This window comes from Archocentrus centrarchus, chromosome 4 (genome assembly GCF_007364275.1).
Source record: "Archocentrus centrarchus isolate MPI-CPG fArcCen1 chromosome 4, fArcCen1, whole genome shotgun sequence".
Lineage (NCBI taxonomy): Eukaryota > Metazoa > Chordata > Actinopteri > Cichliformes > Cichlidae > Archocentrus > Archocentrus centrarchus.
In genome coordinates this window covers 4604967-4631319 of record NC_044349.1, presented here as the reverse complement: position 1 = coordinate 4631319, position 26353 = coordinate 4604967, and the positions used below count along the sequence as shown (strand labels likewise).

The 26353-nt window shown below is 40.4% G+C and overlaps 3 protein-coding genes across 4 annotated transcripts; 2 read left to right on the top strand and 1 right to left on the bottom strand.

The window, feature by feature from the left end:
* Positions 1 to 1946: 1946 nt before the first annotated feature.
* Positions 1947 to 12497, bottom strand: LOC115779382 (dual specificity protein phosphatase 22-B). Its single transcript, XM_030728015.1, has 7 exons — positions 12274 to 12497; positions 12063 to 12096; positions 9315 to 9397; positions 6676 to 6725; positions 6265 to 6339; positions 5618 to 5789; positions 1947 to 2563 (listed from the first exon to the last, which is right to left on the bottom strand). The coding sequence occupies exons 1-7, from the start codon at positions 12292 to 12294 to the stop codon at positions 2441 to 2443; spliced, it is 558 nt and encodes a 185-aa protein (XP_030583875.1). The 5' UTR covers positions 12295 to 12497; the 3' UTR covers positions 1947 to 2440.
* A 3550-nt stretch (positions 12498 to 16047) lies between these two features.
* bphl (biphenyl hydrolase like) lies at positions 16048 to 20873 on the top strand. Of its 2 annotated transcripts, none has more exons than XM_030727969.1 (7): positions 16048 to 16135; positions 18163 to 18266; positions 18363 to 18529; positions 19977 to 20130; positions 20245 to 20376; positions 20497 to 20620; positions 20712 to 20873. In XM_030727969.1, exons 1-7 carry the CDS (start codon positions 16098 to 16100, stop codon positions 20800 to 20802), a joined length of 810 nt encoding a protein of 269 aa, XP_030583829.1. In that variant the 5' UTR covers positions 16048 to 16097; the 3' UTR covers positions 20803 to 20873. The 2 variants fall into 2 exon arrangements, with proteins under 2 accessions (XP_030583829.1, XP_030583828.1); XM_030727968.1 differs by lacking the exon at positions 16048 to 16135 and adding an exon at positions 16319 to 16550.
* A 1175-nt stretch (positions 20874 to 22048) lies between these two features.
* Positions 22049 to 26344, top strand: psmg4 (proteasome (prosome, macropain) assembly chaperone 4). Its single transcript, XM_030726994.1, has 3 exons — positions 22049 to 22329; positions 23472 to 23547; positions 26020 to 26344. The coding sequence occupies exons 1-3, from the start codon at positions 22153 to 22155 to the stop codon at positions 26139 to 26141; spliced, it is 375 nt and encodes a 124-aa protein (XP_030582854.1). The 5' UTR covers positions 22049 to 22152; the 3' UTR covers positions 26142 to 26344.
* The last annotated feature ends 9 nt before the right edge of the window (positions 26345 to 26353 follow it).

Sequence of the window (26353 nt, the reverse complement as noted above, 5' to 3'; positions counted from 1 at the left end):
AATCCATACCAATATCAGTTTGATACCTATTATATTTAAGTACATCCCTATTATTAATATATTAATTATTACCATGAGTACTGATGCATGAAGTAACATTATGATGTGCTACCCTGTACCTTCCTACTGTTCTCTCTCTCTAGTTATATAAATATTGCAGTTTATGAGTTTACAAGTTCAGGATAGTAAGTACAGTTTTGCTGTAAAGTAGTGAAGTACAAGTATGAAACTATGAAAGCAGAATCATGAACTAAGTAAAATTAGATACTCATGTAAAGTACAAGTACCTATTTGAAGCTTGGGTACTTAATAACTATAAGCAAAAGAATTAAAAGGAACTCATTAACACAACTGATTATAATCTGTAACAGTTTGCCAAGTTACATAAATCAGTCTCGTTTTTTCCATAAAGTTCTCATCTTTAAAATGACAGCTGTGAGAAAAATGCAGTAGAGTAAATTAATTCAATTCAATTCAATTCAATTTTATTTATATAGCTCCAAATCACAACAAACAGTCGCCTCAAGGCGCTTTGTATTGTGGGTAAAGACCCTACAATAATACAGAGAAAACCCAACAGTCAAAACGACCCCCTATGAGCAGCACTTGGTGACAGTGGGAAGGAAAAACTCCCTTTTAACAGGAAGAAACCTCCAGCAGAACCAGGCTCAGGGGGGGGCAGTCATCTGCCGCGACCGGTTGGGCTGAGGGGAGAGAAAAGACATGCTGTGGAAGAGAGCCAGAGATTAATATCAATTAATGATTAAATGCAGAGTGGAGTATAAACAAAGTAAATAAGATGAATGAAAAGAAACAGTGCATTATGGGAACCCCCCAGCAGCCTAGACCTATAGCAGCATAACTAAGGGATGGTTCAGGGTCACCTGATCCAGCCCTAACTATAGGCTTGATCAAAAAGGAAAGTTTTAAGCCTAATCTTAAAAATAGAGAGGGTGTCTCCTGAATCCAAGCTGGGAGCTGGTTCCACAGAAGAGGGGCCTGAAAGCTGAAGGCTCTGCCTCCCATTCTACTCTTAAGTATCCTAGGAACCACAAGTAAGTCAGCAGTCTGAGAGCAAAGTGCTCTGTTGGGGTGATATGGTACTATGAGGTCTTTGAGATAAGATAAGTATCATATGTGAGTATATGAAGCACAAACTACATGTACTTGTACACAGTTCTCAGTACCTGAGCGTGTGCTGTGCTTCTGTGAAACCTGCTCCTCTACATTTGACATACGACACTTTAAAACCAACAATATCTATCTGACATCTGTAGATGAATTTCTTTACATATTAAGATGTTTAATCATTCAAAAATAGGTATATAACATGACCGTGCATTGTTATATGTTAAACCACATTCGGGGGTGGAGGTGTGGGGGCATTGTGGGCACTTTTTAGCTTGTGGCCCCTCATAGAAAGATCTGGGCCCCTTGACTATTGTAGTTTAGAGTTCCTCCAAGAAGTGGTTTCCCCTGGTTTCATTTAAATAACTGAAATAGGCCCGAAGAGGCAGAATTATGTGATATTTCAAAGGGCAAAATCTTCTCACCACTGTTATCTTGTGACCTTTGAAGGTAGGGCTGACTGCTACACTGTTGACCTACACTGTTATATGAAGAAGTTCAAACTAATTCATTTACAGTGGGATCATAATAATGGAAGAACTTAGTGCTCGCTGGAGGTGTTGTTCTGCATGATGCGTCCCTAATCATCTGTGCTTCTGACCTGAATACTTCTTCCATCCAGAAACCAGCTCAGGCAACGATAGATTTTATTCCCTTGTTGTGAACTTTCCTATACTGTAATATTACAGCAGAGGAAGATAGATAGATAGATAGATAGATAGATAGATAGATAGATAGATAGATAGATAGATAGATAGATAGATAGATAGATAGATAGATAGATAGATAGATAGATAGATAGATAGATAGATAGATAGATAGATAGATAGATGCACAAATAAAACCTAAAGAAATATATACATTTAGGAATAACAGCACAATAATTAAAAACAGCACATCTGATATTGTTTCACTGGAATTCAAAGCATCCTTCAGCTTTCACACAGTCTACAGAAAGTAATACTCATTTTTCTAGTTCAAGACACAGCATAACATAACCGACAGGGGAGTGTGTTCACACTGTGGACTGTATGTACATGTATTTCCTTGGTGCCATGCTTGACTGCCCTTGCATGTTGTTTTGACAGTTAGAGGCAAGGACATGACATGACGAAGGGAACTGACAACAGTGGCACAAAATCCCCCCGTCACGTGTCTGCTTAGCCACTCCGTGCACACGAGTTTGAACTTATCATCTCAACACAGAACTTTTTATGAGACAGGTGTTCCCGCTGCAGTTTTCTGCAGAAAGCCACAGTCCTCGGCTTCTTGAGTTCAGGTGAGACCGGACAGACGATGCAGAAGAGTTTCTTTATTTTCTGATGCTGGTTGATACGGCATCGCTGATGGTGGCTTTCCTGGTTAAAAGGGCCTCAATCTCCTCGTCATCATTGAACACGTTCTTTCCATACAGCTCCTTCCACCAAGCCCGATACTGTGGGGAGCAGAATCAAGTCTCTACTCAATACAGACGTTGGTAACATGTTTTCCCCAAACTGACTGAGAACATAGGCAAAGGCTATCCACTGGACAGACACTTAAAACATCACCTCACTGCTGTATTGATTTTTAAATCAGCTTACATGATGCTGATTGACTGATATAGATCACTGCACAGGCTACTGATGAAACACATTGTGCTAAGTTATTAATATGAATTTAAGAGTACATGCTTGCATGAATAAAGCAAAAAGTATTCATATCCACAGACACTAAGCATGAATTATATTCATAATTAAAAATATGATGATTGGAATTATTATGGTTTGATTGGAACAATTATGGTTATAATCATGACTCACTGTTTTCCGTTGCTTGTGTAACATTTGAGACTTTGTACTTGTGTAGACCTGCATTAGCGAATTCATAAAGTCTGACATTTACTATTTGTGAATAAACACTCTGTTCTGTACATATTTTATATAGAACATATATTCATAATTTGAGATGGCCTCCTCATCATAGAAGTGTGTTCATACTCATTAGTGGAGCAGTTTAATCTCAGTATTCACCTCAGTATTCATTATCATCATGTTGCCTTTTATTGATTTTTTCGGGGGTGTCAGTGTCTGCTGAGCCCAGAACCCATCAGCATCACCAAATGCTGTTTCCTCCCTTGAGATGCTCTGCTCAGCCTTTACTGCAGCACCTTCAGCTGCTGCGTGTTTGTGGGTCTCTCTCTGCATTCAGTTTTTGTATTTAATAACTGAAGAGCTGCTCTGATGGGTTCACTTCAGGTGACTGATATGGCCACTGAAAAATATCCCTTTTCTTTGCCTTGAGAAGCTCTTGTGTTGTTTTTGCAGTATGCTTTGAGTCGTTGTTTATTTGCACTGTGAAGTGAACTCTAGCAGCAGTCCTGTTATTAATAAATGCCTGGTTTCACTGACACTCATACATGCCCATGCCAGTTTTTGCTCTCGCTCTCTGAAAGGTTCATTTTTGTTTTTCAGCCTAATGATGGCGTCCCTCTCTTGCATTGACAGCTGTTTAGACTTCATGGTGACAGTCCCAGTGAAAAACTTCTAAATACAAGTTCAGCAGATATTTCATCTGCTGTTTTGCTCTTTTGCTAATTACTTTTGAGTGAAAATGGGGCACTAAGTATTAAAATGGCTGTGCAATTTTTGTTAATCTCCCTGAATTTAAACTGAAAGTCTGCGCTTCAGTCACACTGGCTGTTTGATTTTAAATCCACTGTTTTTGTAGGCAAAACTACAAAAAAATGTGTCCACTGTCCAAATACCTGCACTCGAAACTACAGCACATTTCAGTGCTACTCAAGGTGCTTTACATAAAAAAATAAAAGGCATTAAAGTAAAATGAGTAACATAACAGAAAATCACTTCTTTAACAGACTTTGCAGCCAGATCTGAGAACTGGAGTGATGTAATGTACCTTCTAGGTCTTAGCTGTGCTCTGAATTAGCTGCAGCTGCCTGATAGACTTTCAGAGAGACCTGTAAACACCCACGGTTGGGGTGGCTGTGGGTCAGGAGGTAGAGCTGGTTGGTGGTTCAATCCTGGCTGCTCCAGTCTGCGAGCCTATAGGGCAATATACTTAGCCCCAAGTTGTTCTCCGATGTGTTGATCAGAGGGTGTGAATGTTAGTAGGTGTAGAAAAAAGTGCTTGTATGGGTGAATGAGAATGGTGTATGAAGCAGAGTAGAAAAGCACTAAATAAGAACCAGTCCAGCAGGTGAAAGCAGACTGACCTCTTAATGTGGCTGTTAAAATTCAGGTCTGACTCCAGACAGGTCCCAGAATTCAGTTTAATATGAGCAGTGGCAGCAGCTCTTTTTCTGACATGAAAAAGATTACACATAACCAGGAACAGAGCTCAAGTATCAGTAATAGTAGTGGTAGTAGTAGTAGTACTAACAGGGCCCGGTCTCGCTGACAAATCATCAGGTGTATGAGAACATTTTGGCAGACTTTCTGTGCCCTTTGTACACACTTTCCATGAGTCTGCATTCCTGCTGATTTTGCTCAAGAGAATTACCCACAGTTCTTAGCGCTTTGACTTCAACAGGGTTTCTGGGAAATCAGGAGGAAAAAACTGTCAACAAGCATGGGAGGAGCAATCACCTAAAAGGTTCAAGAATGCTGCATGATATTTATTACGCACCTGGTTTATTAGTCATGCTTTTATATTTTGCCTAATAATGATGTTTGAACCAAAAAAAAATAGAAACTGATTACTTGGTCCTGGGCCTTTGTATTATTAGAATTTGATCTAACTCAATTCATGGATGAATTAAGAAGAATGTAATACCTACATATTAGATAACGATCCATTCATTCCCACTAAGGCAGCTCACAGTCCACATGAGCTGCATTTTAAGTCCTTTTCCAGCTCAAAGTTTAGAGCATGCACGTTCAAGGCTTGTTCTCAATGACACATCTGACATCCACCTGAACCCTTTACACATGGATGGGGTAAATCACATCATTATATAACACAGTTCTACAGCTGTTCTAGATTTGCTGTTGGACTGAATATTACAACTGCTCCTTTTCCAGTGACTGTGCATGTGGGAAATGCTTTTGTCATGTGACATAAAGGTCATTCTACGCAGGAGACTTTAAAAGAGCTGAGCACTGCTCATCCAACACCTGAAGAGGATGAATAGTGCACACAACGGCATGCACTGCTCGCTTCACAAAACAGTGCCAACCCCAATTAGGAGCTTTATTAACACCCATATAAACCACACTGGGTTGGCTCTTTGGAAGGGAGTAGTACACACTATTGTATGAAAACTTCAGTTTTTGGCTTGCATGTCGTAGCCTTCAGTTTTTAGAGCAAGAATACTGTGATGAGAGGTCTATTGAGACCATACCTGAACCCACAGATTGAACCCAGACACTCATCTAGCCAAATTTATTGCATCTTTTCATGAGCACAACAGTTTTCAGCTGTCCCAGCATAACTGAAAAACGACATTTTTAATGAATAAACAAAAATGAAGGTAATTATAATGACTCACTTCTGTTAGTTCTGTGTTTTCAAACTCCTCCAGCTGCCGCAGGAAGCCCAGGTTGGGGCCTGCACACGGCCTGACTGACCTAACCGCTGCCAGGGACTCCACCCATCCACGGCCCGTCACCGTCATGATGTAGGCCACCACCAGAGTCACGCTACGGGACACTCCTGCCATACTGAGAGCACAGGCCTTTCACAGCTCAAAGCTAGATAGTCCTCTCATATTCAGACTCTCTGCTTTAGTGTACAAAGAAGTGAAACCCCTTCTCTCCCGAAGCTGTGGTTAAATGCCTGATTTTGCATGTTTGATATGAGAAAAGATGAAAGGTGATGAAATGTGCAATGAAAGCTTTAACCAAAATTTTTGGCAGACAGCTTCTTTTTTGGTGCTAGTGATGTGGTTGAAAATGAGAACGGGGTCGATAAAATATGAGGACCTCCGGGCTGAGATCACACTGAGGCAAATTCTCGTGATTATGAACGACAATCTAGTCGATCCTCTTTTCTAGCAATTCTATCCAAACATTCTTAACATGGTCCACCGTGCATCATAACTCGGTCTATTTAGATTTAAAGGTGAAGCATCTGTGATTTGCGTATATCACTACACATAAAAGAAACTTGCAAACAGGACCGAGAATTGCCGCTCACCAGTGAACGAGGCAGCCCTCTCCTTTCAGCCGGCATTCATGGATAAACACGATGCTGTCTCTGAAGTACTGGATCCTGAAATAAATCACATTCAAACCTCTTTATGAAAATCTCACATACAACATAGGGAGGAGTGTGTCTTCCAACTGTAAAACAGGGATTTGATTGGTTTGCAGAAATGATGTATTTTATTCTTTAGAGCAGCAGAGAAATGCTCTGAATGAGGATACTGAGGGTATGAAACCTGAATGTGTCAGAAAGTTATTTTAACACAGACATTTTGCAACTGCAAACTTTACAGAAATATGGCAAAGAGCTTTTAAATATTTTTTGGATCTCATACACATACTATATGTGTGTGTGTGTGTGTGTGTATTTGCATTTGTTTTATGCATTTATTTCAGTACTCACAGGTTTTGCTTAGAGTGGTCAGAAGCAGATATACAAAGGTATGTCATGTCCTGCAGGAGAGGGAGGGAGCAGTTTAATTTAATTAAATTCATATTATAGTAACAAAAGCTAACATGATAAGAAAAGTGGAGAACAGGGGTCATTTGTTTGAATACTGAAACTAAACACACTTCCTGTTTTTCACTTCCTATGGGACAGCCCCTGAAACCTTGCCCCACTGGCCCTGCCCCTGTGGTAGGTCACGACATAACGATGTTTGCCTGCGTTTGTCTCTGTGCGTGCATGTCTGTGTATGTGTGTGCGAGCGTGCTGTGTTGTGCACCTGGCAGCTGATTGTACATGCAGTGGACAGAAACCACCTCGTCCCGGTATGACTGCACGGCTGCAAAAACCCCTGAGCCCTCTGGGACAGACTGAGCCCTGGAAGTGCTGCAGACAGGTGAGATTGCGCGCACAAACCGCCGACAAATGCAGACACATGTATAAATACTAAAAGAGTGCACATATTAAAAAACAAAACGTGCCTTATACAGGCTAAATTATTTTTGACAGAAAGAGTCAGATTATGCAAACAGTTACCAAGAAGTCCTCATATCTTCACACCATCACTCTTAAAGCTCATCACGATCATTGCTCAGTGGTACTGTCTGTAAGATTGAGACTGCGCTCCCAATCAATATATATATGCAGACGGAGGATAAATGCAGACATTTACTTGCAAAAATTAATGTTTGGGGCTTAGATGACCTCATCATTTTATTTTGCATTATGATAATTAGAACCATATACTGTACAGTAAACTACTGTACAGTAAAGGGCACCTTTAGAGACTTGGCCAAATGTAAATGTTTAGACCACACCACTTACAGTACAGACTTCATGGTTGCAAATTCTACCTTCCTCTGTCAGGAACCATCATGCTGTCTTCCAAGAAATCAATCAGTCAGCGGTTTGACTGTTAGGTATGCAAATAAGCCATCCCATCTGGCCACTTGGTCTGAAGCAGACCTGACTCATCATTTTGCCACAAAACTCAAAAGTTGCATCACACACGAATGTGAGAGCAATCGATCAAGATTTGGGATTTAAAAAAAAACAGCTGAATAACTGTCACCACAGTTCAGAATGAGTCCGTAGGCCTGGGTTTGATTTCAGGCCCAAAACCTTTGTAAAAGTTTTGGTGGTTGACCAGTTTGGGTAGTGATACTGTAATACGAGTTGCTGTTTCTCTTCACTGTTCAATGAAACATACTAACATGGATGGAGAAAGTGTAGAGAAATCTCTGAGCACTTTTCATGTTCGCTTTCAGCAAGAAAAGATGAAAGTTGTGAAAGCGGACACTGAAGCGGAGAGGAGGTTTTCAAGAGACGAGCCCCAGCGCGAGGACGACGGGAGGACATAATAAGTCTAACGGGCTCAGAGGAGGTCAAGAAACTTAAAGTCAGCCCATTCAGCCTGTAAATAATTATGGGCTCATATACATCGACAGCATTCATCATTAAGTAAAAGTCTGACTAAAGATATTGTGTATTTACAGAATAACATCACAGAAATACCTCAAAACTAAACTTTCCAGTAACATCTACCCAGGATTCTTACATGTCCCTACATATTTTCAACTTTCAGCCTATCAGCTCCACATTCACTCACACACACACACACACACACACACACACACACACACACACACACACACACACACACACACACACACACACACACACACACACGCACACACACACAAGAAGAACACCTTTCCTGCTGTTTCATACCCAAATGGCCACATCTAAATGCAGCACTGAAAAGCCAGAAACCCTTTTTTTTTCTTTTTTTTTTTTTTTTAACCAAGTTCCACTTTCAAGACTTTCTGGACCTCAAGCTGCTGAGCTAAAAGCATCTCTTGTGAAAGATACTGTGTAACATCCACTAACTTGGCTCGCATCTGCCTCACAGCTGCATCAACTGAAAACAGAATTCAGATTTTCATACATGTACTGGAATCCCACACAATATTGAGGCCTCACAGTCAATTTGAAAACTGCTTATTTGGTGAATTTCAGGTCTTATGACTGAATTTTTTTAAAAAACATATCTGACTTTCACACTAATTGAAGTGGTCTGTTTCAGTAGCCTTTGATGAAGAGCCGATGTTTGTGTCAAGAAAACTGAAGCTCTTTTCATTCATCCTTTAAAAACACAAAGTGGCCTCAGAAGATAAGAAATGTAATAAATCAGAGTTAAGCCAATTAACCATTTTCAATATAGAGTGTATCATTTAAGGGATTTTAAACCATTTCTTTAAAACACCCACTTTTTCTGTCTTTTCAAATGTGAATAAATCCTTCCTTTAATGTTTATGTCTCAGCTACACTTAATTGGCACATAAACCGATTAAGGTAATAACTGTGTGAAGCAGCTCTGTAAAGATATCAAGGTGGGAGACAGGCTCTGAGCTGATGTCAATATCTCACAGTTTCAGAATGAGTATTAATCAGCAGGGACACTGAGGAGGCACGACAACCACAGACGTGTTCATTATGGTTGGAGTGATGTTGGGGTCGGGGGGATGGGGGTGGGGTGGAGGGTGGGTGGGGGGGTCTGCAGGCTGATGCAAGACAGTAAAGAAAGGAGGCCTCACCTCCAGGACGGGTGCAGCTGTATCGTGGATGGACAGGATGTGGGTGATGTTGTGCTGAGCCAGCAGCTCCCTGTCTCGTGCATCTGTGGAGTGCAAAGAAAATCAAGAAATCAAATATAAACCCTGCATCCAATCGCAAATCACACTGTGTGATCTCCAAACTAAATTAAGCATTTTCTGCCCAACAACAACACCCCCCCACCCCTCCTTAAATGTCTCCCAAGCAAATGTGGCTCTAAGATTTAAAAGTTTTGCTCTGGTTTTGAACTGAAAGAAAAACCGGAAAACCAGTGTTTCTAAAACAGTCCAACAGCTTGGCCCAAAAGCAAGAAACAGTAATTGTTCTAATCAAATTTTGTTCTTCAAAAGGAAGCCAAATGTTTTCTACCTTGGACAGATGTGCCTTGAGTATTTTTTCTCATGCTTTGCAAGTTTGCAGGATGCTGATGGTGCCACTTATACAAGAGCAAGATGAGTCTGCACTGAAACCTCCTTCCAGATAAATAAATTCAAGCAATTAAATGCCCCATCATTAGAACTCATGTTACCTGCAGGACAGAACTAACCACCTGCAACATAAAAAAAAGGAAAATAATATGATTGGCATCCAACACTTGCAGAGGAAATACAGTCTGAAGGGTGTGCAGCATGTGCCCCAGTATGTCATATCAACTGTGAACTCCCATTCAAAAAAAGTCTTTTTTTTTTTTTTAATAATTCCATCATGTGTTTCCAAATACGGTCACTTCTGGCTACAAAAACAAGATGTCGAGTACTAGGTACTAAATTTAATGAGTGTTGTCATCGAGTCTACCTTTACTTCTTCTATAAAGTCAGCGGTTACGACTGCATTAGAAATGCTGTGAGGGCAAAAGGTCAAATGAACAGTAACTAAGGCAGCCAGATCTGAGCTGGGGACTAAAGCTGTAGCTTTAATGGGGACATATGCAAAATCCACTTTTTTAGCCCTTAAATACATTTTTTTTTTGTGTACTTTGAGTGTCTAGGAGTGCAGAAAATTTAAATTTATTCTTTCCGGGTGCTGCATAGATATCTTTATATTCTTTTTGGGTCATATTTTTCAGTCTGTTCAGCTTTCCGGTTAACCAATTTCATGAATCAGCCATTTTTTTCTCGCAGCAATTTTGTAGTCCAAGTTCAGTTAACCCACACGATTTCTTATATCCCCCCCGGCCGCCCCCCATCAGAGCCTCTTCGAAGTGCCTGTTTCTCTGCCTAGATCAGGGGTGTCCAAACTTGCGGCCTGCGGGCGGCTCCCGGCCCCGGCCCCGCCCCCTTCTTTCACTTAAGCCTCTTAATTGGAGGGGAAGGCGAAATGTCAAAAAAGTAACTTAAAGGGCCAAATTGTATGTTATTTTTGACATCAATTCGCGGACCGGAAGTAGTGGGCGGGGCCGGAAGCGGCCCGCGGGCCGAGTTTGGGCACCCCTGGCCTAGATAATCGTATAGCTGCTATCAAACTACAAAAATGGCCAAACGGGGTGGAGTTGAACGCTCTGCGACCTGGAGGGGGTCGGGGCGTGAAATGTGTCATTCACATTTAAAAAGACCGCACCAAAAGAGGCGCCTCAGAACAGGTGTAAACGAGAGGTCTGTGGAGCTACAATAGAGGAATTCAGACCAAAGCATTGCACTTCTACTTCATATAGACCACAAGTGAATGATTTATATATGAAAAGGAAGGATTTAAAAGCATGATATGTTCCCTTTAAGTGTAATTGTAGTAGACATGATAAAGCCTTGGAGAAGCTAACAGCTTAGCTTAGCAGAGTAAGTGTAGAACAGCAGTGAAGCCTCTGAGCATGAAAAAGTGGAATTAATGCAGTTTTTACATTTTAAACTTTTATAATAAAATCAAACAGATTGTAAATGGCTTTATTTTACTGACGTGAATAGAGTTAATAATAGCAGCCTGACAAATGGGAACTTAAAACAGAAATATGTTTAATTCCTATAAGATATGAACCACTGAAATTAAAGTTAATAAGGTCTGTTTACCCGAACAACCTAATAAAATAGACAAAAATCTAAAAATAATTGAGGTCATAAACTCTTTTTAAAGGCAGATTTGTAGTTAGATTTTGCTGCATAGATACTTTGTTAAAAATCAGCCTAAAATGATCTACAACCAAATGTTCCAGATCGCTTTATTTGTGCCAAGTCACGTAGATAAAAGAAGATCAAAGGCCTGCTTAACATAAAAGGTGTCACATTTCCTATTTGATAGCAATTCCTTGAACATAGATTATTTATAAAAAGAGCTGTCTATATTTTAAGACATTTCCTGTGTAGTCACGATTCTTTAAGTGGGCAAAGTTAATTAAAAAAAAAAAAAAAAAAGCCCAACAATTGGTGCTTTATGGAAACGTGTGGAATGCAGTTCACATCGAGGGACACCCCCACGCCGTGGGGCATCCCCTCCCACACCAACACTCACATATTCACATCAACCCTCAAAGCAATGTTTCCCCCAGCTGCTGACAGATTTACACACACACACACACAGAGGTAAAAAAAAAAAACTAATAGTTTTTGGGTTTTTTTATCAAAATGCAATATTTCAATCCTTCAGCTTTGCACTGTGACCTCTCGACTCTATAGAAACTGAGCTCAGTGTAGCATCTCACCACATGCCCGTCCGTATGAGGAACTGAAACAAACTCTACTACATTATCCGGAAAATAAATCAATTTTTTACTCACATGACAAAAAGGCAAGCCAACATACCTTTGATATTTCCGAGATAAAGATCAGGCAGGACCTAGAAACAGTTAGAAATTGTGTGAAATGGAAAATTCAGAAGTCAAAACAAGGTTTTTTTTTTGGTTTGTTTTGGGCTTTTCTTCTTTTCTTTTCTTTTCTTTTTTTTTTTACAAAAACAGCATGGCAGGCTCTGAAGGTTTGAATGATTTCCTGGATACTGTTGCCAATACTTTACCTTGCTTATTCCATTACCCATGTCCGCCAAAGGTGTCTAGAAGCGTACATTAAATTTAAGAGAAATTAAAAGTCATAATTGGAAAATAATTGCTTCAGGGTGTCGGTTAAACTGTGCCATCGAGCAGCAGCTTAATCCTCTCCTGTCACTAACTGTTACTCTTTTCAAAGTAACCTTGACAACTTCTTTGTTTGCCTCAAGCAAGTCTTCAACCTATCCATGTCCCAGCGTGCTGCTTCATTGAGAGTGTGTTTTCCTCAGAATGTGACCTTAGCACATGTTTATATTTAGACCAGGAGTCGGTCATGGGACCGTGGATAGGCACGTACCAACAGACAAAGATGGTTGAGGGCCAGAGGGCAAAGGAGAACAGATCCAGCAGCACTATCACTATCTGCTGAGCTGTCAGCGCTGGATGAGGAGCACTTCTGAATGAAGCTCAAAATACACGCAGTAAACCTCAACTCAATTATCCGTCTGTTACAGCTATAAGTGACAGAGCAGGTGTCTTTAGACTAAGACTACAATCACGAGTCCATTCTCAGTGGATAGCCACTCAGATCAAATTCAGCCGTTATCTCCAGGAACATCTGTGACAGCTTCAAGCCGGGGGGGAGAATTTTGTGTCAATTCGTGTAACAAACATTGTAAACCAGTGTGACAAAAAAAAAAAGTCCCCACGATATTCTGTTTACTCAAAAGAAGTAGAGTCATGCCTTTTCTAATATTCTAAGTATTGCTTATAAACTTAATTTTTGTCTTAGATTTCAGAATTCCCCCGTTTATGTCTAATGTGCTTCTCAGTGGACATCCTAATTCTGCCTCACTCGGTTCATTTCCAGTAAATCTGGCTGCATCTTCAGCGCATTGCTCTGAGCCGATCGAGGTATTTTTAGCCCAGCTTTGTCGCGTTCCTCTGTGTGGTTCAGTGTGTGTGTGAGTGTGTATGTGTGGCACAGAGAGACAGGGAGGAGAGAGTGGAGGCGTTTACAAAAATCTGCCTGCCTGCCTCAGAGAACTAGGTCTGAACAGCTCATCGGGACCAAAGACTCCAACCCATTGATAAACAAACACCTCACACATTTAAAACCATGATGATACATTAAAAATACACCTTGATCAGAGCTGAGACAGTGCGCGTCTCAGTGTGTGGGAGGAGGGGGGTGGCAGCTGGGTTTCATGATAAAATGGTCTTTTTAACAAGAAGAAGAGGAGTCTTTCGGGTTTAAGGGAAGTTTGCGAATTAAGCCGCAGAGGATAATCATCACTTTATCGACGGCAGATTTAGGGCTGCAACTAACGCTTTACTTTCTAGGGTTACTGAATAATTAGTTTGCATATTAATCCTTTTTTTGTGAAACAGCCCAAAACCCCAACGTTTTTCATTTACAGTCATCCAACAGAGAAAATCATCAAGAAGCTGAAATCACAAGTCCCTCGTGCCTTTAACCACGGGTCTTTGTGGCCACATGCAGCTCTGTCTCTGATTGGCAGTGCTGATGTGTTGGCCCACCACTTTGGTCCACAGTATAATATCTCAACAAATTGCTCTCAGATCCTACACAGAGGTTGAAACCTACCCACTTTGCTGAATCTCTGATTTGTCCTGTACTGCTACCACGCGACTGATCATTGTGGAAATATTTGAGTAATGACTATTTGAATTGTTGAGAAATCAGCTAAAATGTTCAGGGTGCAAACTTCTCCTCTCCTGCAGGTCAAAGATGTAATTTCATTCATTCACCTTGACATCTAATGAGGGGTCTGGAACCAGTGTTCATAGCTCCCCTGACTTTACCTTGAGGCTGACATTTGACAGATATCTGATTACACAACCCATGAAATTGTGCGAAATACTCAAGCTCGCTCAAGGATTAATGCGGGCCTTTATTACATAAAGAGCAGTAGAAAGATGGCAGGAAATGAGGGGGGAGAGAGCGAAAAGGAAATGCAACAAAGGTTCCCGTGAAAGAGGTAAATTCAAAGGGCTGTAACCCTTCAGATGTCCCACAGGGATTAACCATTCTGAGGTCTCACTGATCCAACGCACTGTAAGTTTTGTAATTCTGCTTTTTTTCCTCATGTCACATACAAAACCTAAAATATTTCCATATTTAGTGTAATATCAGTTCTTTATGGTGATTTTTAAGTCTGTCGCCTTCATCAAATGAAGTTCATCAAAGGCAAAGGATAAACAAAAATGAATATTTGCTATGAATAAGATATAGAAGAAGAACTATGAGGCTGAATGAATAAATATTTAGTCTGTCTTAAAGGGGCAGTCCTTTTAAAGAAAATCCTCTTGACCTTTATAACAAAGTAGACGGGATAGTGATGAAACTTTTGGAGGACATTTTGGGACCTTCCAAATAAAGTGTTGCTGTAATTTTTGCGATTGATTCAGATATCTGTATTTGTCCACTATGATAAACAGTTATAATTTTACAATAATTCCTAATTCCTTCTGGTTTCACAGGGGGTAGTAAACATTTTTCTTCTGCCAATTTTCATCATGTTTTTGCCTGTGGTGTTGAAACAATCGATACAGATCCATTTTTAGGCTGTTTGTGGGTTTCAGCTGTAGTAAAATACCCTTCTGTGAGTATGAGCCACTTTACAGCATCCACCATTTTGATAATATTATAGCAGCAGCCTCAAATCACCCCAACCAGCTGCTTCTTATACACATGTGGAAGTCTCTGTTGTGGTTTAGCTACATTGTTAAACTGAGGGAGTGTTTTCCTGTTGTAAAACCTTAACCAATCAGCATGTGTTAGCTTAGTGCTAATGTTTTATGGGAAAAATCCACTTCAGAGTAAAAAAAAAAAAAATTATTTCAGTTTGTATAAATTATCAACACTCTTTTTAAAAACTAAAGTTACATTTGGTGTAAATAATTATTTTAGCTATATTTAGGAATTTCTCGTGAGTGCCCCCTGCTGCACCCCAGTTGAACTGCAGCTAATTTCTGGCAGGACTAATGACAATGTCAAGCTGCTGTTAAGTGCATTTAAACCAAACTCTGCCACTACAAATTTCCAGCTCCTTGACATCTTTTTTTAGGTGGAGTATCATGGTTTCTCCATATCCATGACATATAGCTGCAATTATATTTCCTTTATAGTTTGCAAAGGTTCAATCGTGACATGGACCTGAAAACATATGAGACACCCAGACACACACTGGGTCTCCGTGGGACAATTACCACGACATCTTGGAAACATTCACTTAATGACCTCCTTTTTACATTTGGGCTGTGGAATAATTTTTATTTTAATTTGATACCACCCTCGTAACAAACTGCCATATTTTACATTGACAGCAGATGTTGCATTTACTTTGTTCCAGCCATAGACTCTATAAAAGATGAACACAGATTCCACATCTTCAAAGTGAAGCCAGTGTAAACATTTCTTAAACCTGCATTATTTATAATGCCCAGCAGGGGGCAACTCCTCAGATTTCAAAAGGAAGTCTGGATGAAAACAGCCCTAGGCTCTCTTTCCCATCCCCTCGGCTCCTCAGTCAGATAAATCTGTTGCTTGTTACATCCAGTCTCGATACACCATGATGGTGATGACTAAAACGCTCAGCTTAAAGCCACAAAAGGACTTCACCAACCAGTGGGTGAAGTCACTGTGGCTGTATCCATCTTTTATATACAGTCTGTGACTCCACCCCACTCTTAAACAGCCAGCAAAAACCAGTGTCTTGGTTAATGTGCTCAGCTGATTTTCATTCAGAGTGATAGCATGCTTATCAATGAGATCATGTTAAATGATCAGAGCTCACGGATGGCCTTTTGAGCCTGTTAATAAGCTACTATGCCATGGTTTAAGAGCTGGCGCCTGCACACAAACTGGTGGGTTTTGTTAACACATCTACTTTTCGTATCCAGTGGGCCTGTAATGTCAGAGTTTCGTGGATTTGTCTCATGCCAGGCTGACAGAATTCAGTTTCACGCGCAGGTTGTGATTTTGGATTCACCTTCGTACTTTCGTCTGAAAATGTTTTAGGGATAAAGTGAAAGTGCCGCACTGATTCCAGCTGACTCTCAGGACTTCCTTTAAAAACAAACACGCAGTGCAGTAATGGACTTCAGTCCGAGAGAGACTGCGTGCAATCTTTAACCACCTAAACCCAAACCTGCGGACTGGCTGAAGGCTCGCTGCTGTCTGTGCGCAGCTCCGATTAATGGCGCTGTTTTTGCTCGGAGGACGTGGCTTTAAGTGCACGAACGGCCTTTGGAGAGCCATGACTGCGGCTCAGTCGTACTGGTAACTGTTTCCACTGTGCTCATAATGTGTTAACTGTGAAATTACACGCACGATTCTTCAAGCACTCACTACAGAGAGCTGCAGAGACCAAGCCGGAAATGTAAATGTGTATGTGTTCGGTTTTCCTTCAGTCGTAATTTGTTTTCCTCAAGGTTAGTTTGAGTCCAGTCCACTAGATGGTGTAATAGGTCCACTCACTGCACTGCTGCAGTCACGGAACACTACTGCAGTATGAACCAGCTCTGCTATTCTGAGTCGATACCGATGTTAAATAATTATGTATATCATGCAGTATCTTAAACCCTCGGCCAGTTTGTTTTAGATCCACTATTTTATACCGAATCCGATTTTAATGTCTATATTCGTGTTTATCACGGCCATACTGTTTTGTCCGTCCTCACAAACCAAACTTTATTTGTTTCACTATTACTAGAAAAAACCTAAGCCTATTTTTTTCTTCTTTCAATCAATAAATAAATGAAAATAAAATAAGATAAAATGGTAGGAAACAAACAAAAAAATCACAATGGCGCATATAAATTACCGGGGTCACGTGAAGGTTAAATGACTATAACTGTGAGCCCACGCAAAACTGATATAACAAACATTTGAAGCACTGCCGTCTCTGAAGATCATGTTATTTGCCAATAGGCTGATGGTATTCAATCAAAGATCAGTGTTTTATGACTGTTCTGAATTAATGTGTATCTTGGAGTAATTTAGCTGTATTTTGCTTTTTTTAAATTTCTGTGTGTGTGTGTGTGTGTGTGTGTGTGTGTGTGTGTGTGTGTGTGTGTGTGTGTGTATACATAAAATGAATAAGACCTTCACTTTTTTGATGAAATGTTAACTACATCACACACGGCAGGCACTTATGGCAGATATGGACCTAACATGGATTAGTGTAATGTGGGCCTGATGTGGCTTAAAATTCATGAGCTAGTATCAGATATTTGAAACATAGTCTTAATAATCTCCATGTTTACTGTCATGGTTATAATTTTGTTGTCACATAGAATAAGATCAAGTGTAAAAATGTATCCCATAGAAAAAAAAATGAATATTTCCTGCAAGAAATGCGGGAACTTCTTGGTTCGCCTTCGTTTATGCACTCTTGCAAAACTCCTTCAGCTTTTTGTCATATTCAAGTATCATTGTTGGCATGCTACACTCAGAGACTTTGGTATTCACAGCTTTCACTTGTGTTCAGCAGTCACAGGTTTTCCTTTGTTTCCACCTACAGATCACTAACACTACATTTATAGTTCATCCAGACAAAATAGCTGTACGAACACAGCACAGAGACCAGGACTACAACAGTGCCATACATTAACATTTAAATGCATGGGAATCTGATACACAGAAGCTGTTACTGAGGATGAAGGTGAAGGGTTCAACTTTTCAAACCTGCAAGATTCTTCAGATGGAGGATAAAGATGGATGATATGATTGCTATAATTGTCCTGACAAAGAATTACTTTTTCTTTGATTGTAACTTTCAAATCAAACTCGTTTTTTTTTTTTTTTTTTTTTTTTTTTTTACTATTCCACCGTATTCTGCCATCCTCTGCTCATTTTGACTACCACAGTTTCCCCGTGTGTTTCCCTGCAGCTCCTCGGTGGCCTCAGGCAGGCAGCCTGTTAATGGAGTGGATCTGTACTACGAGCAGACAGGCAGAGGAAAGCATGCTGTGCTGCTGCTTCCTGGTGCTCTGGGTAAATGCAAGCACACTCTTCCTTTCAATGTTGAAAAAATCTTGCACTATCTTTTGCTATGCTCAAAATCTGCCTCTGTCTGTCTGTCTTCCACAGGAAGCACAAAGACAGATTTCAGTCCTCAGCTTAAGTCTCTGAATAAGGAACGCTTTACTGTAGTTGGCTGGGACCCCCGCGGTTATGGACAATCCCGTCCCCCAGACAGAGACTTCCCCCCTGACTTCTTTGAGAGGGATGCAAAGGATGCAGTGGATCTAATGAAGGTCTGCTGATAAACTCAGGGTGAAAATTATTATCAATCTGAACTGTGCAGTTTCTCCAGAAGCTGCACATCTCTGGAAGAAAGGAACATAGGTGTGTGTCTCTAACTGCGCGCTCAGTTCAGTATTTAGTGACATGGAAAAAGGTCCAGAATTCATAAATAAGGAAAATTAGATTTTAAAGTTAAATTCTGAAATGTTAAACCAGCTTAATTATACCACAGTCTGGTTTCTGAATGAATAAATGTGCACATGAGGAACTGAAAATAAGAGACAGTGTTGCACTTAAAAAATATTTTAAACATTTTTGAAGCATAAATTTTAAATTATTATAGCTCCAAATACCTCCTCTATTCTCTGCTTTATCTTAGGATCAGAGGTTAGGTAAACCTGATACTGAGACATGGTATTTTCACACACCAAGATTAAAATTCCAGGTTTATGAAGCCACATCCTCTTTTCATCATAAAAGCCCCGCAGTTCAGCAGTTTTCTTTGTCAGGAAAGAAACAAACCCCCTTCTTCCAGTACTTCTACAATATTTTGCATGCCAAGCAAGTTGCTTGTTAACCATCATCATATCTCTCATGTAAATGTAAGTTTCAAAATCACTGGCAACATATGAATTACAAATATGTGAAACTAGATGGTTAAAAACACCACTATGACTGTGTTATTGACAAGTCTTACTTACTTTCCTTTATTGTTACTGCATATTAAAATCGAAAAGACCGTGTGTACATTTAAACCATAGTAACCTTAATTTTGATACACTTGTAGGACCCAGGGAAACTAAGGAACCAGAAAATATGAGTTGGCTGTGAAACAGAAGAAATAACAGTGTCGTTCGTATCCACCGTATATTTAGAGTGCTTAAAACAGAGGAAAGAAAAGTGCTTTTTATGCAATTTTAAGGTACAGGAGTCTTTGGCATTAGATAATATGCATGCTCAGATTTTGGCTTTGTCATCTCAGGCGCACTGCTCTGACCCCACCACCCAATCACCACCCCCACTCCTCTGCATGCTTCACTGTTCAAAATGACTGTGAACCTTGCAAAGCTGCTTCAGTGGACACCAAGAAAATAAAAGAAGCTGGAAATGAGGAGTTCTGGTTCACTGTCTGGTCATGACAGATGACTGCCCCTCCCTGAGCCCGGTTCTGCTGGAGGTTTCTTCCTGTTAAAAGGGGGATTTTCCTTCCCGCCATCACCAAGTGTTTGCTCATAGGGGGGTTATCTTATTGTTAGGGAATATTTCTAATATTGTACATATACAGCACCTATATACTATACTACATAAATAAAACTGACTTTAATTGAACTGTCCTGTATTTAGTCCACTGGCATCAGTGAGTACCTGCACAGACAGCTTTTTTCCACTTGCAGTAATTGCATTTTTAGAACAGTAGGTTGTGTTACTGTTTCAAACTGTTTGTCATTTCTTTGGCAGGCACTGGGCTTTGGCAGGTTCTCCCTGCTTGGGTGGAGCGACGGAGGAATCACCGCTCTGGTTGCAGCGGCGAGGAACCCCAACCTGATTAACAAGATGGTCGTGTGGGGATCCAATGCTTTTATTTCCCAGCATGACTGCAAGCTTTATGATGGTGCCTCACTTTTCATTGTCTGGAACAAATGGCAAAGTTATCCAAGTCATAAATTGGCTTTCACTAAAATCTTGTGTGTGTTTGTGTGTGCATGGTGATTTTGTGGGAACATAGAGGTGCGTGATGTCTCCAAATGGAGTGCGAGGATGAGGCACCCTATGGAGGAGGTGTATGGGGCACAAGTCTTTGCTAAACTGTGGGAGGCCTGGGTGGATGGAATCGCACAGTTTGCCCACAGACCAGAAGGTGATGACTCCATGCTGCTGCAGGCACATTGTATAATCTGAAAAGATACTTGCTAATTTTGTCTTGTAATAATACATGTCAGCAGAAAATCCAAGTGTTTCCTTCATGTTCTCTGGTTAGGAAGCATCTGCATGGAGCTTCTGCCCCTGATCAGCTGTCCAACCCTCATCATCCATGGAGAGAAAGACCCCATGGTGCCCAGCTTCCACCCTCAGTACCTCCTCAAACACATCAAAGGTTCACGGTGAGAATGTACAGCAATATTACGGTTACATTAAATGGATGAATTTCACTTTTGGATACAAGCTAAATCAAGATTTTGTTTCAAAATCTAGATTGCATCTAATGCCAGAGGGTAAACACAACCTCCACCTGAGGTATGCTGATGAATTCAACAAACTGGTGGAAGATTTTCTAGAAGAGTGAAACAACTGCGGGATCATTTCATTGTGGTGAACAAGGGTCAATATTACTTACTTTAAAATAAAATCTATAATTTGAATGGTAATATTTTTTTAATGACTTTTTCATGAAGCAGTCTTGAATTTGAATTTTAAATGGACTGGTTCTTATATAGTGCTTTTCTACTCAGTGTTTTATACAGCATGTCTCATTGACCCATTCACACAAGCACTTCTTTCTATGTCTAAGTGCTTTCTATCTAACATTCACACACATTCACACTCCGCTGAACACATTGGAGAGCAACTCAGGGTTCAGCATAATGCCCAGAGATACTTTGGCATGCAGACTGGAGCAGCCAGGGATCGAACCAACAACCTTACAGTTAGTAGATGACCTGCTCTGCCTTAGATTATAGTTCATAAGTTCATATGCCCCATATACAATCAACTCTTCATAAAGGGTTTTTATGCTAAGCTGTAAGTTTTACAAATGGTTAAGGAATTTTTTACTGCTGCTTCAAAGTGTAAATGCATTAGTAACAAACTCTAGGTTGCATCCAGCTACAGGACCACGAAAAGTCTCTAATTAGAAGCTCTGAAGCAAAGTTAATTAAAAATCTATTACTGGCTCACCAAAGATTTATAACATTTATAGCTGCAATGTCATGTGTTTTAATGGCATGGAAAGCCCAAGCAACAACTTTGAGGGTCATAAACTGCAGCACATCCAGGGGTAAAACCCCACAGACTCCAGTGTTAAAATGTAACAGCAAAAGAAACATGTTTGCAGTCTGGTACTAGAAAAAATTTTGGTCTCTATGGTTAATTTATTCCATGAATAATATGGCCTACTGTGAGAAACTGGCTATCCAAGACATTTGGGTTCTGAGGTTTTGTTAGGTGAAATCGTTTAATTCAGCTTTTACTTAGCATTAATTTAGCAGGCAGCTGTGTGTGTGTGTGTGTGTGTGTGTGTTGCAACCATACAGTTTATGGATGATTAGCCCTGGCTAATAACTCAGCACACCACCCTCCAACATGGCTGCTGCCAAAGTGCTAATTTTATTATTTATACAAGAATACATTATTTCATAGCAATGAAAACTCATATAATAGCCGCTGGTTTAAATATTAAATCTTATAGAGGGTTCCACTGTAAGAAAGTGGCATTAAAATTTATGTGTTAATTCACATTAAATGTGTAATTTATGGATCTACTGTGGCTAGATCCGTTGTGCTGGTGTCTCCCTCTCGAGCATCGATGATCGATTGCTTTGGCCTGCCTTTTTCTTCTACCCGGAAGCGTCCGGTGCTGTTTACAGTTAGCTAACACGAGTTTCAAATGTTCGCGTCCAGGAAAGAGTGAAACAAGATGAGCCAAGTGCAAAACGGAGCGGAATTTGAGGGTATTTCCGTTCACAATTTCTCGGAAAAGATTCTGGAGCAGGTTGTACACTTCCATGTGATGAAGCTGAGCGGCGGGTTTTTCCTGTGGGTCGGTTCGGCGCCGGTTCTGTCCAACCTCGCAGTGTCCATGAGCAGCAGATATGTGAGTATAGCCGGGGCTGCATCTGTCGCTTCGTACTCTTCCAGAAACGAAGCATGCTGGTGTTTCGCAGGTCAGGTAGAAACCAGTCCATTTAACATATTGTAGACAAGGTAAGAAATTGATAAATAGAATTGATTTATATGGCATTGATTTGTTTATTTTCTGATATTTGTGTCCTCACTTTATCATCCCAACATGTGTTTACTTTGTCGTCATCATCATATTACTGATTTCTAAACCTGAGTTTGAGGAACTTGTTGTAGATCTTCACAAATATGAATGTGGTAATATGACGTGGTGGATGATTTTATCCACCTTGTCCACTCCTTCCATTCATGGCAGCACAGGAGAGAAATTAGGAAAGAAATTATTTTATCCTGGATGGGGTTTTTTCTGTTTTATACTACAGTGGCTTTGCTTTACAGTTGCAAATATTCACTGTTTATCTTATACTGGGCAGCCATGCAGTTCATCCCTTCTCTGAAACAAGCTGTTTTATTTCCCTTCTTCCCAACCTGTTAAAAAAACAACAACAAAAAAAAAAACCCAGATGTTTTTCCTGATTGGCTGCCCCTCACAAACAGAAGCACTAGTGGGTGGGGCTTCTGTGCTCAAAGCCAGGGTTGTGTGTGTGAGGTGACCATATTGGGGATATCCATTCTCAGTTATATCATCAAGAGCAAAGAGTACAAAAATGGATAAAACGGAGCATTTTGAGCAGTCTGTATCCTGAGCTTTTGGCTCACAGGAATTGTTTGTATACACAGTGACCTCATTATTTGACACTTTGGTCATGCATCCACTATTACAGTATATACTATATAAAGAGAGAGAAAATATGGAAAAGCATTGTAGGTCTAATTTAAAATCTACAGTGTATATTTATGTAAAAATCACAGAACACTGCTTATTGGCTGACAGTGCATAACAATCTTGTACCTTGATGATTAAAAGCATTAAATGCAGAGTATTGATTAAATGCAACTCAGCAGTATCAATTTAGAGTCTTTAGAAGATTAAAAATTATGGAAAATTCGATTGTCCTATCTTTTAAAAAATTACCTGTGCCTAAAAACGGGCATTAAGTTACTTAAATGTTATTTTGGAAGGGACGCTAACAGCTTGTGTACTTTTGTCTCCAGGATTTGATGCCGTTATCCACATTAGTGATGGGGGACCCATCCAACACAGCTCCCAATTCCTTGGCACAGAGATTAGGTAATGTACCACACCAGTTTACCATAATTGTGTGTCATGTGTGTCCACACCACCTGCTGTAGGGTACTGCTACAACAAATTTATAAAATGCTTTTTTAAGTTGCCATGTGCTCCTCTATTGTGGATTTTTACTTTATTTTAGGAATGTACCGTCGATGCAGTTTTGAGCACACAGTCACTTTCCTGTCAGTGCTTTTGCATGCTTTTTATCGCATGTGTTTTGTTTAACAGCCACTCGCACCCTTTCATTTTAATGAAATTTAATGAATGCGGGTCAGCAGGGAGACTTGAAACTTGACTAAAGTCATGCTTAAACAGGTCTGCTTTTGGAGGATTCACAGTGTGTGTTCTTGCAATAGCTTGTGCATCTGTGAAATGATATTGCTGTTAATTACAGAAGCAATGTAAGTTTCAAATTTCCACAAGTTAATAGTCATACCACATCAGGCTTAATTACAGGTGGCTTTGAGACATTTTTGAGACCTCTGATATGCTGTGGAGAATTAAAAAAAAAATACACAGCAGCTAAGAGCAGCCATTTATCTTGGTTTTGTAAAACTGACCGGCCCAACCCCAGTGGCCCTTGTAAAAGGATGTCCACACAGAAAGACTCTGGTAGCACTCAGAGGCTATGAAATGTCAATGTACCTCAGCAGCTTGGAACAGGTGAAATAACCGTTACCAACGCAAAGTGAGAAGGAGCCAAGTTCCACCTATTTCAGCTTTGAGGTGAGTGATTAAAGCAGCTAGCAGTGTAAACAAAGGACGGCTGATTGATGACAACAAGAACCTGATGTGTCAACTAGGGTTGTAGCGTCCGTTTCTATGAATGTACACTGTGATATAAATGTTGTTATCAGAGGCTCTGTGTGGATGTCTGCGCTCCTGCCAGTGTTTTTCATGATTGGGTAGACTTGTCGATGGAGGCTATACTGTAATACACCAACTGTGCATGCACCCTTCAGGTGAAGCTAAAAGTCTGTAACAGGAACGAGTCCTCATCCGTGGTGTCTTTATCACATACCTTGACAACCAGCTGGGTGATCTCCATGCTTCCATGCACATCTACTGTGCTTTTGGCATCTTCAGCAAACCCACTGTTTAACAACACAGTGCTATTTATTAATTAAAAAAAAAAAAAAAACTGCTTTGAGTCGCTCCCTTATTCACACGGGGTCGCCACAGCATATAAGTGCACGCGGGATTTTTTTTGACCCTAACACCAGATGCCCTTCCTGACCAACCCTGAAGGGATTTATGTTTCCACCTGGGATCGAACCAGGAATCATTCATTTGTTAAATGAATGTGTAAACCACTACACTGTGGAACCACTGCTGTGGGGAGTCGCCTCACAAAGTTTCCACACAGGAAGCGATTTGCTTGTCATTCATCACTTTGTCGCTGATGGTCAGTCACTAGTAGAGCTCAACTGATGCAGGATTTTTAAGACCAATACTGACATTTGGTGGTTTAAAAATACATTTTTCTTTCAGATACAAAAAACGTAAACAGATTATTTATGAGTCCTTACTAAGATGTCAGTGTCGTTAAAAAAAAATCTTATTTTATTGTGACAAGAAGTTGTGGATTCCTCATTGTAGCTGTGTCGACTCTGCATGGTTCAGCTGTTGTATTTGTGGCGTTCCAAGCACATGCTGCCAACAGGAAAGCTGCAGAGTGCCCTTCAGTGGACAAACTGCACCGTCAGCACTCATGATATGGTTAAAGGGTGTTTCTTCTGTCTCTTTCTCCCAGTACATTGGCCCTGCTGATATATCAGGTCAGGCTTTAGTCGCTAACAGACATTCGAGGCTCCAGGTAACCCTGTGTCATCTGTCATCAGCTGTATCCTTCTCTCTCTTTGGTAGTTGCTTAAATTTCTTTAATCAAAGTTCAGAAATGTTTGTTCCAGGACCTGCCCACTTCACATAGCTAGCGCTTATTTCACCAGTCGTCAGCTGAAGTCATTGAATGCCACTGACTTTCTGTGGTCTCTGGTCGTCATGTCGCTGCAGGTGTAGATGACCTTTTAGGCAAAGTCTGCAGGAATGCCGAACCGAACTCGTGCACTTGACAATTTGACAGTGGGACAGTCCTGATAGGTGTTACAGTTTCTGCATCCATGAGTCTGCAAGGGTCCATTTGAGTCTGAGTGACATTAATTTCACCATCAGACAGTGAACACAAGACTCATCCACAAAAACTTTACATTACAATGCACCAGCCGTACGTGTGCACTTCAGGTGAAACTATAACAGGAACGAATTCTTGGCCTCGGTGTGTTCATGTCTGTCACAGTATAATTGCTGCTGAAGCCCTCGTGGACTTTGCAGGTATGTGCCTCAAAGTTTGTTGGTCTGTATAGACATTAGGATTGAGCCACTGATGACCTTTGTTTAATTTGACCAAATCATTTTGTGCATATTCTAAACTAAAAGTTAATTAGCTGCATGTTTCTCTCCATTTTTCAGCAAAGAAGACCAAAAAACAAGTATTTGTCAGTTACAGTCTTCCAATGACAGATTCCAGCCTCGGCCTGTTGGTGGAGAACAGGATCAAAAAGGAGCTGGAGCTGCACCCGGAGCATTTCTGAACATGCGTGACCCTCTGTAGGAAGGAGCTGCAGTGTACAGCAGCAGTGCTGTAATACAGGAATCATACTCCAGGACAAACGGCCACATCAAGTGTTCTTTTATTGACATAATAAATTAAGTAGTTTATTATCAAAACATGTACTGTAGGCCTGGGGCTTTTTGTACAAATGCGTCATATTAAAAAAATAACACTTAGAAAACATTAGTGGTT